This window comes from Micromesistius poutassou (genome assembly GCF_964030765.1).
Source record: "Micromesistius poutassou genome assembly, chromosome: 13".
Taxonomy (NCBI): domain Eukaryota; kingdom Metazoa; phylum Chordata; class Actinopteri; order Gadiformes; family Gadidae; genus Micromesistius; species Micromesistius poutassou.
In genome coordinates this window covers 16506565-16521564 of record NC_140283.1, presented here as the reverse complement: position 1 = coordinate 16521564, position 15000 = coordinate 16506565, and the positions used below count along the sequence as shown (strand labels likewise).

The 15000-nt window shown below is 45.8% G+C and overlaps 1 protein-coding gene across 1 annotated transcript in view; it reads left to right on the top strand.

Moving 5' to 3' along the window:
• LOC311357583 (DENN domain-containing protein 2A) overlaps positions 1-14633 on the top strand; it is a gene marked incomplete at its 5' end in the record, with an annotated part of 18871 nt that extends 4238 nt beyond the window's left edge. The window contains 17 exons of the mRNA XM_084477568.1: positions 1880-2007; positions 4440-4585; positions 5338-5544; positions 5765-5858; positions 6235-6279; positions 6619-6806; positions 7100-7209; positions 8025-8094; positions 8395-8472; positions 9792-9932; positions 10558-10706; positions 11969-12146; positions 12261-12302; positions 12523-12628; positions 12863-13144; positions 13574-13663; positions 13858-14633. Coding sequence (XP_084333694.1) covers positions 1880-2007; positions 4440-4585; positions 5338-5544; positions 5765-5858; positions 6235-6279; positions 6619-6806; positions 7100-7209; positions 8025-8094; positions 8395-8472; positions 9792-9932; positions 10558-10706; positions 11969-12146; positions 12261-12302; positions 12523-12628; positions 12863-13144; positions 13574-13663; positions 13858-13889 — 2086 coding nt within the window. The 3' untranslated portion in view covers positions 13890-14633. The remainder of the gene's footprint in view (positions 1-1879; positions 2008-4439; positions 4586-5337; positions 5545-5764; positions 5859-6234; positions 6280-6618; positions 6807-7099; positions 7210-8024; positions 8095-8394; positions 8473-9791; positions 9933-10557; positions 10707-11968; positions 12147-12260; positions 12303-12522; positions 12629-12862; positions 13145-13573; positions 13664-13857) is intronic.
• Between the last annotated feature and the right edge of the window lie 367 nt (positions 14634-15000).

The following is a 15000-nucleotide window of genomic DNA, read 5'->3' as shown; positions in this document are numbered from 1 at the left end:
TCCGGATTGTAGTCCCAGGTGACGTCATTTCCGGCTCTATCTCTTTGGTTGTATCTGAGTGCATGAACCATAACCGCTCAACGTGTGTTATGAGTCCACCTCAAGCCGCTCTGTCCGGTCTTACCCAGCTCACGTTGAGAAGAACAGAGACACACAAGCCATGCGCAGTGGCTGTTGCAGTTGTTTAAAAAGAGGTCAAGCTTTCCCCTCCCCTCCCCCCCTAAAAGTATGCGTACGGTGAAAAACACACCGTCTCGCTCACATCTGCAGTGAATCCACAGCGGTGGTGACATCACCCTGGTTCTAAATATCCTACAGGATGACTTCATCGCTTCGGACCTGGAGAATGTGGAAATCAACTAACTAAACACCACATCACTCATGCCAGGGAAACAGCGCTACACACTACAGTGGGCTGACTCATTACCGAGTCTGAGTCAAGGTCTTCTGTGAACGGACGCGTATGAATAATAATAATAATATTATTGAAAAAAAAGTATATCATAATAATATTCTAATAACATAATTATAATAATAACAACAATAATAACAACAATAAAACACAATTATATGGTTAATAATAATGCAAGAAATAATAACAATATGAATTATAATAACAATCTAAATACATTAGGAACTTATGACAGACTTCAGACCCACCTTACCACAGAAATAAAGCACATACATCACATTGAAATATACAAAAGTGAGTAGAATGAAAAGGATATAAAGGATTGATATCCTTTGACATCCGAGTGACAATAAACAAAGGTAGACCAGCCCCACTAGCTCTCCACGCGAACAGGATCGTTCCAAACTCTTGGAGATGACCAGCAGTTGCACAATGAATATTCTTCCCCAGCATCTCATTATCAATGATCTCAAACATACCTCTGAAAGAGCTGATTCATTTTTGGGAATGGCATGATAAGTGGAAGTTGACTTCAGATGGTTTTAATCAAAGGGTCTGAATAATCGGTGGAAAACCAGAACTGTGGACTCTGCAGTTTTTGGAGAATGTTCATTGTTTGCCTTCTCTAGTGGTCTACATTCCTGTCCAGAACTTGGCCTGGCTCTGGTACGCTCCATACCATATGTGGAGGTCTCAGGATGCTCAGATGTAGAGTTGAAGGCCCTTTGGTTGGGCCAGATTTTCTCTTTGCCTCTCTCTCCCTGTCTCTGACTCTGTGTGTCTCTCTCTCTTTCCCACTCTCTCTCAAGCTCTCTCTCTCTCTCTCTTATTAGCTTGTGTGTGTGTGTGTGTATGAGAGAGACTGCATGTGATGAAGACACAACACTTTTATTGGTGTTGCTGGGCTAGACTGGTTGTCAGTGTAAAAACCATGACTGCTTATTTAGAACTGGCCTGAAGGAATGCCTTTCTGCCAGAGACAGACATGTCTAGCATTCTAAGGAATCAACACATACACGAGCAGGCACGTACACACACACACGCACACACACACACACACATTCACACACACACACACACACACACACACACACACACACACACACACACACACACACACACACACACACACAGCCTATGCACACACACACACACACACAGCGTGAACACACACACCCACAAAGCACACATACACACAAAGGCGTACACACATTTCATGACATGTACATATACTGAGTTAAAAACACACTCATGCACACATACACACACTTTCTCTCTCTCTCTCTCTCTCTCTCTCTCTCTCTCTCTCTCTCTCTCTCTCTCTCTCTCTCTCTCTCTCTCTCTCCCCCTCTTGTCATCACATGCCCATTTTAAAAACACACTCATGCGTGTCCCAAGCATATTAAAAGTCCCTCCGGGGGGGTCCGTCCCTCCGTCTTCTAACGACCATGTATGTCTGCCCAACAGGAAGTCCTATGAGTTTGAAGACCTGCTCCAATGCTCTTCAGAAGGCTGCAGGGTGGACTGGTACGCCCAGTCCAGACTGGGCCTCAACCGCACTTTATCAGAGGAAAACGTCTACGAGGACATCCTAGGTACAGCGCGTTCCCTGACCCCTTTCACCTGTGTTCAAATGTGCTGTAAATGTGTCTTCCCACCTTCTCCTTTCTCCAAAGGAGCTATCAATTTGGCATTGCATGTCAAAAGGTGGACAGTTGTCATTCAGTACTGTATGGTGATTCAATAATGACTTGTTATTTAGCAGACGCTTTTATCCTAAGGTGACTTACAGGGAATTAGTATTACGTTGAGAAATATGTGGTTAAGGTACAGGTAAGTGTTTAGGCTTCTTGCTCCTGGGCCTACAGGTGAACTGCAGGCATTGGGGATCGAACCGAGAACCCTTTCAAGTGGGAGTTCAAACACCCTGACTCATAGACTCAGCTCCCCCATTCCCCAAATGATTGTGTTTTAGTGTTGTCAAAATACATACATTTTCCACCATACATCTTTACCATTTAAGGATATTATGTACAACGCTATTTTTAAATACTTTATATATATATATATATATGTATACCTGATGCCGTGTGTCACTCAGTTCACCCTGATCGCCAACGCCAGGTAACAGCGAGGTCACGCCGGCCTCATCCCCCTCACTATTTATTGTTCTTACTTATTATGTTAAAGTCATGCCGGCCCATCTCTTTCATACGGGAACGATAGCCAACAACATGACCTCCCACCCTACCCTTATTGTGTGTGCTGTTATGGCTACCCCTGCAGAGCTCCAGGCTGCCCCCCCCCCCCTTTACGCATCCTGTAATATCTGCACTGTGAGCGGGACCCCCCCCCCCACCCCCCCCACCGGCTGAGCCTGGAGCAGATGAGTTGCTTTCACCTTCACCGCTGGCAGCATCTCCCTTGTTGTTTTTTTACGGCCATGTTTTTTTTGATCCTTCATCATTTTTTCCCCCCACCCCGAAGCAGCTGAGTCCTGAATATCAAGCCCGAGAATAGGAGCGTATGACATAACGACACTGAGATAACTATATTTCATTATGTCTGCGATGCAGACATAGTCCTCCTATTGTCATTCCTCGCCGTAATATATGGTATCGTAACCTCTGCAGTCGTGTTGCTGGGAATACGCACTCGACAGTCGGGAGAAGCTTTAACAAATCTCCCCAGGGGCCTTGAACCTCAAAGTGGCTTGAGGTCTAGAGGCCTTTTGAGGTAACAGCAAAACAACAACAACAACAACAACAGCAACAACAATAGGGCCGTGACAGTGCAGTGGCGACGGTGGCAGACACAGCACCGAGTTTGGTTAGTAACAGATTGTACGCGACGGACAGTAGTGGACGATGAGTGTGATGACAGATGCTTGGCTCTGGTCTTAAGCTGCACATGACGTGTCAGCTCCCATCGCCTCCCACACCGGGACCGTTTCCAAACAGACACAATCATCACATTCAGGGAGTTATTTCAACTGTAGAGTGGAGAGGAGGGAATTTGTCTCCCCGGCCGACACGTATTGACACGTGGGAAGCGAGCGAGCGTGCGTGCGCACGCGCACGTGTGTGTGCGTGTGTGTGTGTTTGTGTTTTCGCCACTTAAACCTGTCAACGGGGTTGGTGGAGCGTCGAAGGCTCAAGTGCACACCCCCGCCCCCCGCCGGACAGAGATGAGGTTGTCACTCGGCAGTTGGATCCTCTTGTTTTTCCTCTTGCGGAGGAGAGAGGCAGCAGAACGAGATGTCCTCGTCTCCCCGCCGCTGCGTACTCCCACAGGCCACATCTGGCGGATGGCTTGATGGCTGCACGAGGAGAGCGGGAGAGAGAGACATGCGGAACGGAGATGTTGGATAAGCTGGAGAAAAACAAGACGAGAGAGAGACTGGGAGAGAGAGAGAGAGAGAGAGCGAGAGAGAGAGTGTAAGGATGACAGGAGAGAAGGGTAGAGAGAGAGGAAGAGTGAGAAGTATCAAGAATGTGACAGAAGAGGGGTTGAGCAAGAGAGAGGTTGAGAGAGAAAGAGAGCGAGAGAGAGAGAGAGAGAGAGAGAGAGCAGGGCCTCCTTCACATTCTATCTTCTCAGTAAATATGATCGGTGGAGGTCGAGGATTTGTTTTTTCGCCTGAAGCGATGTGTAACACCTCAGCCAGGGGAATATGATAATATTTAACCTCTGACCGTCCTCTGGAGGTATGAGCACATGGCTAGAGCACCTACCCCAAGGACTGTTTCCTCATCGAGAGCACAAGGTCACATAACAGTGTAGTGTAGCCCCCCCAAGGCACAGGGTTCGATGCCCTACTGTCCTTAGTTAATCCTCGAGCAAGAGCCCAAACCCTTACCCGCTTCTTGTAACGACCCGTATCAGAATCCACTGCAAGTCGCTCCGGATAAAAGCCTCTGCAGAATAACTAGACAGCGAGCAGCACAGAGGTTTGTCAGACTGCCGTGAGTGACGTGCGTGTGTGTGTGTGTGTGTGTGTGTGTGTGTGTGTGTGTCCTCCCTGCAGATCCTCCCTTCAAGGAGAACCCCTATGAAGACATCGAGCTGGAGAGCAGCTGCCCTGGAAGCAAGTGTGCCTCCCCTGCTCCGTCGTCCCCTCCCCCCGACGCGCCCACTAAAGTACGAGGCAGACTCCAGGACGCGTCCACTAAGGTACGAGGCAGACTCCATGACCCCCCCCCAAGCCTTTGGTGTGGAATACATATAGATGCCGTGAAATACAGTACAGCAGACAGCGGATTAACAGTCACTTACAGTAGAGAATTAAGAACAAAATATATGCATTCACTTTTTTGTTCAGGTGAGAGGGAATGCAAGCTTGGATGAGTCACATTATTGGCAGTTAATAACGTCAATTCAATTCAATTCAAACAACTTTATTTACCCCGGAGGGCAATTCAATTCAGCAGTCCACAGACTAAACAAAAATGTACACACAGACAAGAGACAAGACACAGGAGTACATCAGAGAGAACACGATGGGCTGGGCAAGGAGTATGCAGTTCGAATTTTAAGACCAATGATCCAAATAATTAAATAAATAATAAATAAGTTTGAGACAATGATACCCAAGCAACAAACTGTTACAAATGTCCATTTCCAAAGACTACTGTCGAGGTTTAACAGCCTGACAGCAGACGGGATGAAAGACTTTGAGCAACGCTTTGTTTTCCTGAGTGGTGCTACAAAGCGCCGGCCAGACTGCTTCGGGTCGCACACATGGAGCGCCCCGACCCAACAATACCACAATGGATTTAATTAGATAACATTACCGCGCAATACCGTCGGAAGGCACCTAAATACATGGTCACGGTCGAACCAATAGCGTCAGTCAACAATACTCACCAGTCCCACTGAATGGAAGAAGGCGGTACCAGGGCTCTGTCTTCCCATTCCTCCTCCAGGTCTCCTCCAAGCCGGGCTTCTTCAGACAGACCTCGGAGCGCCGCAGCCTCAAGCTCCTGGAACTCCGCAAGGGCGCGCGTGACGGACGGGACGCGGGCCCGGCGTCTCCCTTCCGCGTCAGCCCCCCCTCCACCCCCAGCAGCCCGGACGACACCCCCTGTCTCTCCGGAGACCCCCACAACCGCAGACGGAGGAAAATACCCAAGGTTAGCGAAGTAGAGATCTGCCTGATTTGAGGGGATTTTTGGGTTCAGTCTCTGGAGCGGGGGGGGGGGGGGGGGGGGGGGGGGGGATTAGGAATGTTTTGCATATAAAATACTTTGACGTGACCTTTTTGATTCATTTCCTGCTTCTAGAGTTTAGAGCTTTGATTCATGGTGTATTGAATTCCTAGTATCTTCTTTGCTTCTCTGTGGCTTCCTACAGATGGTGGTGAGGATAAATACAATCTTTGAGGCACGGCGAGGAAAGAAACGCATGAAGAAGGTGTCACAGTCCACAGAGTCCAGCTCCGGCAGAGGTAAGGCCCTCTGGTTAGACCAGTCCACGGTGGTCAGACCAGTCAACGGTAACCACAACCCTCAGCTTCCTCCTTCATGGTGGTCTCTCTAATACGTATATTGTTTAGTTTAGTTTTTTTTTGGTTTGGCGGTTATAGTTAATTTACAAACTATGGATGCATGCTTAACAACAGCATTCATCTCTAAGTTTAATAGTTAGTTGTATTTACCTCACCATCTGCACAGAGTTTGTGGATTTTTCCGGGTGACCAGCTAGCATGTGATGCAACACCAAATGCACTGCAATGAATACCTTGCACTCTTCAGTCTTCTAATTTCCCGTGGCCTGTTTTGTTCCTAATTGTTTTAACTCTTTGTTTTCTCACACACTGACAGATGAGAACAGCGAGTCGGAAAGTGACACGGAGGAGAAACTAAAAGGTAAAGTATTTGGAATTACTTGCATCATCGATTGATATGAAAGATGCAGTATGTAACAAACGTACTATGCTCAATCATAAAATGACCGTGATAATTCATCAGAGAAGACTTCTTTACTCTATACTTTCTATGCAGTTTTCTTTAACAACATAAAAAATCTATAGGCTTATGTTGAAACACTTTATTCACTTGCACATTATGAAAAACAAGAGAGCCAAGCAGAGTTCATTGAGCATTCAACTGAAAGCCTGCATTTAAAGTTGTCTTCAAGGAGGCAGGTCTACATGTGAGAATTATAATTATATCCTATATCATATATCTATGTCTTTTTGTTGCCAGCCCACAGCCAGCGGCTGGTGTCGGTCCAGTCCATGCTGAGGCAGACGGGGCGGTACCGTACCCTGGAGCGGGACCTCATGGACCTGCAGGAGAGGAAGCTCTTTGAGTACTTCATCGTGGTGGCTCTCCACAAGACCAAGGCCGGCGTCCCCTACCTCCCTGAAGTCACTCAGCAGTTCCCCCTCAAGGTGAGGCCGCACTGGGCAGGGGGGTAGTGTTGTGGCTTGGGTGCCCGACTCCCAGCCGAAAGGTACTGGGTTCGATCCCCCCATGTTGGCACTCTGATGTAAAAGCAACCTTGGGCAAGATGTCCTGTAGCAGGTATGGGGTACCCTCTAGCCCCTAACCCTTTAAGCAAGTATGGGGTACCATCTAGCCCTTGTGATGACATGTATGAACCACAACTACTAACTTTAACATCTAAAACAAATTATGAAAATAATGACTATTAATGTCAATTGTTGTCTTGTTTGTCATCCAGCTGGAGCGGAGCTTCAAGTTCATGCGCGAGACGGAGGATCAGTTGAAGGTCATCCCTCAGTTCTGTTTCCCAGACGCCAAAGACTGGGCGCCCATCGACAACTTCCCCAGGTCAGCAGCCCAATGTTTGAAACCAAAGGATAGTTTCAGAAACTGGCAGAAACTTCCAGTCGCTAGATGTCAAGAGACACAGGTTTAAACACGGGCTGCGCACTAATAGCCCCCCCATAAGACGGCTTTTAGCAAGAGTTGAAAAGCCGACATTGAAAACTCTAAATTACCTTGTTAAACGACTGCATAACTGCACTGACTCTGTTTAAATATATGGGAATGATTACAGGGTAGGCACACAGCGGACGTAGCACCTTACACCTGGTTTTGCTATGACAACGTCCACAACGTACGGTTCGCTATGATCCCGCCGCTAGGAGCTAACTAGCTACAGCTATTACAGTGTCCTAGCCTAGTCTCTGAGAAGTGATGATGTGTTTCTCGAGAGTGGCAGGTAATAATTACCTGGTTGTAAATGTTTGATGTGCCGACAGCGACCATAGGAATGTTGTTGGCACACGCTAAGCTGGCCCCTCTAACACACACCTGCGGGCCAGGTAGGTCTCGCTCAGTCACCCAGGGGTTGATCACGGTCAGTGAGTACCTGTCAGCCTGAACTAAAGCAGCCTTTGTCTGGGTGTATTAGCTGGGAGAGCCTGCCCCTAGTGTGATTCTTTTTCAAGTGTGAAGTGCGGTCACGGTTCAGAACAATTCTAAGCCAGCGGGATTTCACAAGCTGGTGAAATCCAGCCGTGCGTGTTGCATTTTTGGTTTACAGATAAACAGCCCACGCCACACCAGTTTAGATTATGAAACTGAAATTACAATATACATGTCTGCAGCCTGTCCTTATTTGTCTATTTTTACCCCTCCAGTGAAACGTTCTCGTTTGTTCTGACTGGCGAGGACGGAAGCAGGCGGTTCGGGTACTGTCGGCGTTTACTGGTAGGCAAACAAGATGGCGGACTCCTTTGTCCAATTTGTAACAATATAAGTTTGACTTTTTTTCTCATCTAATTCTCTTTGTCGGTGTTGGCCGTAAGGTTACAGTATATTTGCATGACATGCACTTTGTAAATAAACCTTCTTAGTTCAATACACCAGTTATTCAAGGGCATTTATCAAATGAAGTCCTTGATATTTCCGGCATGCTAACCTTGGAGTATTTATATATATTTTAGGATGTGTACAGTCTTGTGATGTGGTGTGGCGTTGTGGTGACTGTTTCCTGTTGGCGGTTCACAGCCCAGCGGTAAAGGACGGAGACTTCCGGAGGTCTACTGTATTGTCAGCCGGCTGGGATGCTTCGACCTCTTCTCCAAGGTAGGTCACAGCAGCACATGCACGGCGTGTAACTATGTCTACGTGTGCAGATGTTTGTACAGCATTTGCCTGAAGAAGACCCAATAGGGTCGAAACGTTGCTGTGAATTTTTTATTCAATTAATATGGGAGCTTAAGCAGTGCTGTGGACATTGCATTTCTTTCATTCAGATGTTTGTACAGCACATACAAAAACATGACACAAAATCCCTCTTATTGGCCACCAGCTAAGGCTTCACTCGACATTGCACGTGAAAATGTGGAGGGGTGTATAATAATACCGTTCACAAACACCCACTCCCACACCCACACACACACACACACACACAAACCCACACACACACACACACACACACGCACACACGCACACACACACACACACACACACACACACACACCTACTAACAAACAAACCCACATACACGCACACACACACACACACACACACACACATTTACAAACAAACCCACACAAGAACACACATAAACACACACACACACACACACACACACACACACACACACACACACACAACCACACACACGGAGAGAGAATGGACTGGCACATAAAAACAGCACCTTCCTAGGGTGCCATTGTTAAGCCCCGCCCACACAGTGGTGAAAGTGGTCCGTTTTTTCACTCAACGCCTCTAACTCTGCTTTTTACACATGTGAACTTCAGCTTGTGTGGTTAGCGCAGCCCCATAGGAACCCTTTAATGAGCGACAGGTTTATATATGTGTGTGTGTCTGTGTGTACGTGTACGTGTGTGTGTGTGTGTGTGTGTGTGTGTGTGTGTGTGTGTGTGTGTGTGTTCACACATCTGCTGCAAAGTACAAACTAGCATGACGACATCGCTGAGTAAAAGCCACCTAAAAAAAAAGATTAACTATTAACATCAATATTATTACATTGATGGGTCTGGTTCTCATTCAAACATAAGAGGCTTTTTAATTTTATGGATTCTGGAGTACTAGACAGCTAGCTGTTGGTAAATAACGCAAAATACAAAATAGGCCAAGATCTACAAGCCACATATGTGTAGCAGACATGTCAGCAGACATTTTTGAAAAGGGAAACAGGAATAAACAACAAGCAGCTTTCATAAACACAGCTAGACTGAAGGATACAAACATGATTAACAATTACGAGAATTATACTTATACTGCAAAGACTAAACTAAGGAGACAGAGCTAAAGGCCATTGTACTGTTTTGTGCGTGCACCGTGCAGTGTCCAGATCGTACCCCCGTTCCTTCATGGAGTTTGAACTCATACTTGTTTATTTTCTGATGCTGGTTCTTCTGTTCTTCTCCCTCCAGATCCTGGACGAGGTGGAGAAGCGGCGAGCCATCTCCCCAGCCCTGGTCCAGCCCTTCATGCGGGGCATCATGGAAGCCCCCTTCCCTGCTCCGGGACGGACCATCACTGTCAAGAACTTCCTGCCCGGCTCTGGGACCGAGGTGCGGGACTGGGGGAGAGAGGGTGTCACGCTCTGATTCTGGTGCTAGAGTACACCACCTCTAGTGGGTGTACAGTAAAGGCCTCTGTTAGGGAGGACAGCGAGGTCTCCTATCGCTGGTTACACTCCTACACTACTCCATGTTGAACGGAACGAATGGATTTATTTGTATTTCTATTAATCTTTTTAGTGAGGTTAGAGTTGTGCTTGTGAGTGTGTGTGTGTGTGTGTATGTGTGTGTGTTTATCAGACCATTTTGAACTGTAGTCATCTGACCTTTCGTTTGTTTCTCTCTCTCTTCTCCTATCTCTCTCTCTCTCTCTCTCTCTCCCCCTTCTCTCATCTCTCTCACTCTCTCCCTCTCTCTCTCTCCATCTCTCTCTCTCTCTCTCTCTCTCTCTCCCCCTTCTCTCATCTCTCTCACTCTCTCTCTCTCTCTCTCTCTCTCTCCATCTCTCTCTCTCTCTCTCTCTCTCTCTCCCCCTTCTCTCATCTCTCTCACTCTCTCCCTCTCTCTCTCTCTCTCCATCTCTCTCTCTCTCTCTCCCCCTTCTCTCATCTCTCTCACTCTCTCATCTCTCTCTCTCCCTCTCTCTCTCTCTCTCTCTCCATCTCTCTCTCTCCAGGTGATAGAGCTATGTCGGCCGTCCGACTCCCGGCTGGAGCACGTGGACTTCGAGTGTCTCTTCTCCTCCCTGAGCCTGCGCCTCCTCCTCCGGGTGTTTGCCTCCCTGCTCCTGGAGCGCCGGGTCATCTTCACCGCCGACAAACTCAGGTCGGTAGTGACGTCACGCAGGAGTGATGTCACAAACGGCGCCGGAAAACTCAGACCACAGAAAAATAAATACAGAGGGTTGTCTCTCAAACCAAAAGCGCTTTGGTTCGTGTCGGTACACCCACACCTCACCGTAAAACGTTTAACAATCACGCCGGCTCGCTGAGGGTTGAGGTTCAGGCCAAGCGAGTTGGTGGTGCTTATTTAATGTGGTAGAGGTGCGTCTGCTAGGGCTCACGGGCAAAGTGGAAGCAGCAGGCGTAGCCCAGTTTCCTTCAAATCACACCCACCTGCCACACATGGCTCGCTAATTAAATGATGCCTCCTCCCTCCTGCACATTCCAACATGCTGTCGATGTATATTCATGCACACATACCTGGTTCTGTTTGATACACTGCAAAAGTAAAGGGTACACAGCAGCCTACGTGGTACTAGTACGTACGTAGTTGTGGTATTAGATCTGCTACTGCTGTCTAGTGGGGCGTAATAAGCAGAACAGAGTTGTGATCTGCAATTGAGTGGAAACTTGGCTTGCAAGATCACCTTTTCTTAATTAACTGAGAACAGGCAAACGCACGGAAGGAATTAACGTAACAGTGTGTGGTTGGATTCTGTTTTTGCCAGTGAAATTTTTTTCATCCCACACACACACACACTTGATGCATTTACACAAGATTATTTTAATACTCTCATCATAGTGGAAAAAGTGCTTTAGTCATAGTCGAACCTAGAGGAGTAATTGTGCTATGTTTATTTGTGGCTAGCGCCCTCTAATGGTTTATAAAGGTTATTTCCTCAGTAATAACAATGATACCATACAAACATTTTTGTAGATTTTACTACAATAACATATACATTTGTTCAAATATTAGGCAAGTCTGAGTATAAATTATGAATATATTATATATACGATCTTTTCCTATATTTTTTACCTGTATGTCTACTTTCTATCGCTCGTTCACTATAATTCCTTTACGAATACGAGCTGTAGTAGTTACTGGTTCAGGGGGGAATGAGAAAGCTGAGCTGCTTTGGCATCATTTAAAGCGACATTGACTGGTTCTGGAAGTATTGGCATTGTCTAAAAACGGATTTAGACTGCTTCTCTATTTTACCAAGTATTGGCACATAGTATTATGGCTGCAAGGACAGGATCGTGAGATTTAGGAATTGACTATAGAATGACTAATGGAACTGAGCCCTTGGGATTACATGGGATTTCTTCTTAAATAACATTCTGCCTTTCTCGTCCCTCTTCCAGCACATTGTCTCAGTGCTGCCATGCAGTGGTGGCCCTACTGTACCCCTTCACCTGGCAGCACACCTACATCCCCGTGCTCCCCCCCTCCATGCTGGACATTGTGTGCACCCCTACCCCCTTCATCGTGGGGCTTCTGTCCAGCTCGCTGCCCAGGCTCAAGGACCTGCCCATAGAGGAGGTGAGGCCTTTGATTGTTGATCATGGCGATGTGTGCACTCTGCAGCATTGGCCTTCATATGACAATGGATGCTTCCTGTGTCTCTTTTTTTATGTATTCCTTTCTCTCCCTCAGGTTCTTGTGGTTGACCTCTGCAACAGCCGTTTCCTGCGACAGGTAGAATGCCCAGATTTTATAATCTTATGATGTAAAAGAACATTTGAAATAGTCAATACCATTTATTTTGCAGTTTTTGTAGCAACTAATAACACTCAGTGGGCAAGTTGGACGACAGGACAACTTCAACTAGTATGAAAGTTGGTGGCTAGACGACAGAATTGTGAGCTACTTGAATGAAAAGCCTCAACCTCCGGTCCGTTCTCTGTGCGTCTCTCAGCTGGATGATGAGGACTCCATCCTACCACACAAGCTGCAGGCTGCCCTGGAGCATGTGTTGGACAAGAGGAAGGAGCTGGCCAATGACAAGGAAGACCTCCCCAGTGGTGAGTCAACCAGTATTACTAAGTATTACTTTGTATCTGCTGGGAGTTGATTATATGTATACATATCATTTTTGAAGGCTGTGAAACTACAACTAAATCTTTGGTTGGACTGCAAAACTATTCCACGTCCTTATGCTCTCTTTCTTTCTCTGCTCTCTCTCTCTCTCTCTCTCTCTCTCTCTCTCTCTCTCTCTCTCTCACTCTCTATCTCTCTCTCTCTCTGCTGATGAACAGACTCTTGCTCCCTGAGCACGGTGGTGTCCGAGGCGTTTGTCCGCTTCTTCGTGGAGATGGTGGGCCACTACTCTCTCTTCATGTGCGGCGTGGAGCGGGACGACGAGTCGGCCGTTTCTCCCTCCTCGCCCTCGCCTTCCTCCGTCTCGTCGTTCCAGCGCGAGCCCTTCCGCAAGGCCGTGACCTCCAAGAGCCTGAAGAGGTTCCTGGAGGTGTTTATGGAGACCCAGACATTTGCCGGATTCGTCCAGGAGAGGGAGCTACGCAAACAGGGCCTTAGAGGTAAAGTCATAGGGGAGCCAGGGGTTCACATGCATGGAAAGAAAACAAGGGCTTAAGACTCGTGACTGACCGATTCATTACATCACAGCTGTGATATTTAAATGAGTATTTTAAAATCGTGTTTGTTGTTTGAAAATATGTCCGATATCTGATATTGATGTGTTATAATACATACACATATTTTGATTATGCCATCTCTTTATTCTGGACATTTACATTCTAAAAGTAAAAAAGAGAATGTTTTTAATTTAGCTCCACTTCAATCTTGATTGGCAAAATGTATTAAAGTTTGAAACCCAAATATTCAATATTTTTACGATACTCAAAACCACATTAAAGAGGTGTTCCACAATATTTGTTGACAGGAAGATTTTTTTTCTAGAATAAACCACTGAATGAATATCATCGTCTGTTTGTGTTTTTGTCCAGGTCTGTTTGAGGTCAGGGCTCAGGAATACCTGGATTCACTCCCCGGCAGTGAGCAACGCGCTGTCAACAAGTTCCTCAAAGGACTACTAGGTAACCTCTCTCCCTCTTGTTAAACCGGCTGGTCTGTACTTAACCATTAGACTGTTGGCTCTCACTGTCAACAACAGACTGCTTCACTGCTTGATATAGTGGCCAATAAAGTAGCAATACAACTCTTATTCAACAATAGGTAAGTTTAGTTTTTCTGGAACCTAACTTCAATGTTTTGTCATGCTCTTTTTCAGGCAACAAGATGAAGTTCCTGTCTAAGAAATGAAATTGTGGTTTAAGTATTGTTCAAGTGTGAGTGAAGCATGTGAAAGGAAAGGAAGACGAAGAGGAAGCAAAAGAGAGGAAGAGGAAGGATGGCATCGACCAGCGATTAACTGCTGTAGATAAGACCTACCATGTGTGTCTTTGAGTCACAGTAAAGTCGGGTTTGAAGGCTTGTGCACATGTAGGGAATACAGTAAATGTGAGGGGTATGTAGGCACTCGGCTTAGCTAGCTTGCTAGCTAGTACAAACTCATTCCAGGGACGTTGTGTGGAGTTTCTCATGCAGCTCGGACCAAAAAATGAAAATTCCCTTCCTGTGTGGAAATTGACACCATGGAGACCAAACAGATGTGTAACTTCCATCAAATCTGGAGCCCTGATTTGAGCACTGACTTCATAGTGTAGGCCTATGTGTCGTGAATGGAGGAGGCAAAAGCTGTGCTTCAAGGTGACTGCACCTAAATTTGCACCAAAAGACATTTTCTGAAAATGTGTTGTTGACCAATTTTATTTGTTTGCATAATGCATTCCAAAACAGTACATTCCTATACAGCACTCATTCCAACTATTCTTCTGTAGAATATATTTGTTTCTTTAAATACAGTAGTACAACTTCTTCTTCTACAGGAGGCTTTAAGTTAATTTATGTGTTTTAGAAAAAACACTGACATCTTTTTTTTGTTCCTAAAAGGTAAGTACAAAGAAAAAACTCCTGTAGTTTGAATGAGTCTGAGTCTAGCTCAGACTGTTTAAATACCACTCTGGCGTGTACCACTGTACTAAGTAAGTGAAATAGGAACATTATCATCTTTAAAAAGTTATTGAGTGTGAAGAAAATGATGTAAGCGGTAATGCATGTGAATTGCATACTTGTTTCAATATGATCTGAAGTCTGATTTTATAGGACAAACATATCTTAGGAATGTCTATATCAATGTGCTTCTACAACAGCTCTAGATCTGCATTTAATTTGACTCAGAATGCAATGTAAATGTATAAATAAAGTGATTAATTAAAACAATTAATGAATTATGATTTACTTATTTTTAATTAATTTATCAGTTTAGCAGTTATGTTTTCAATTTCAGTTAGGATAGCTTTGTCCTGTAACT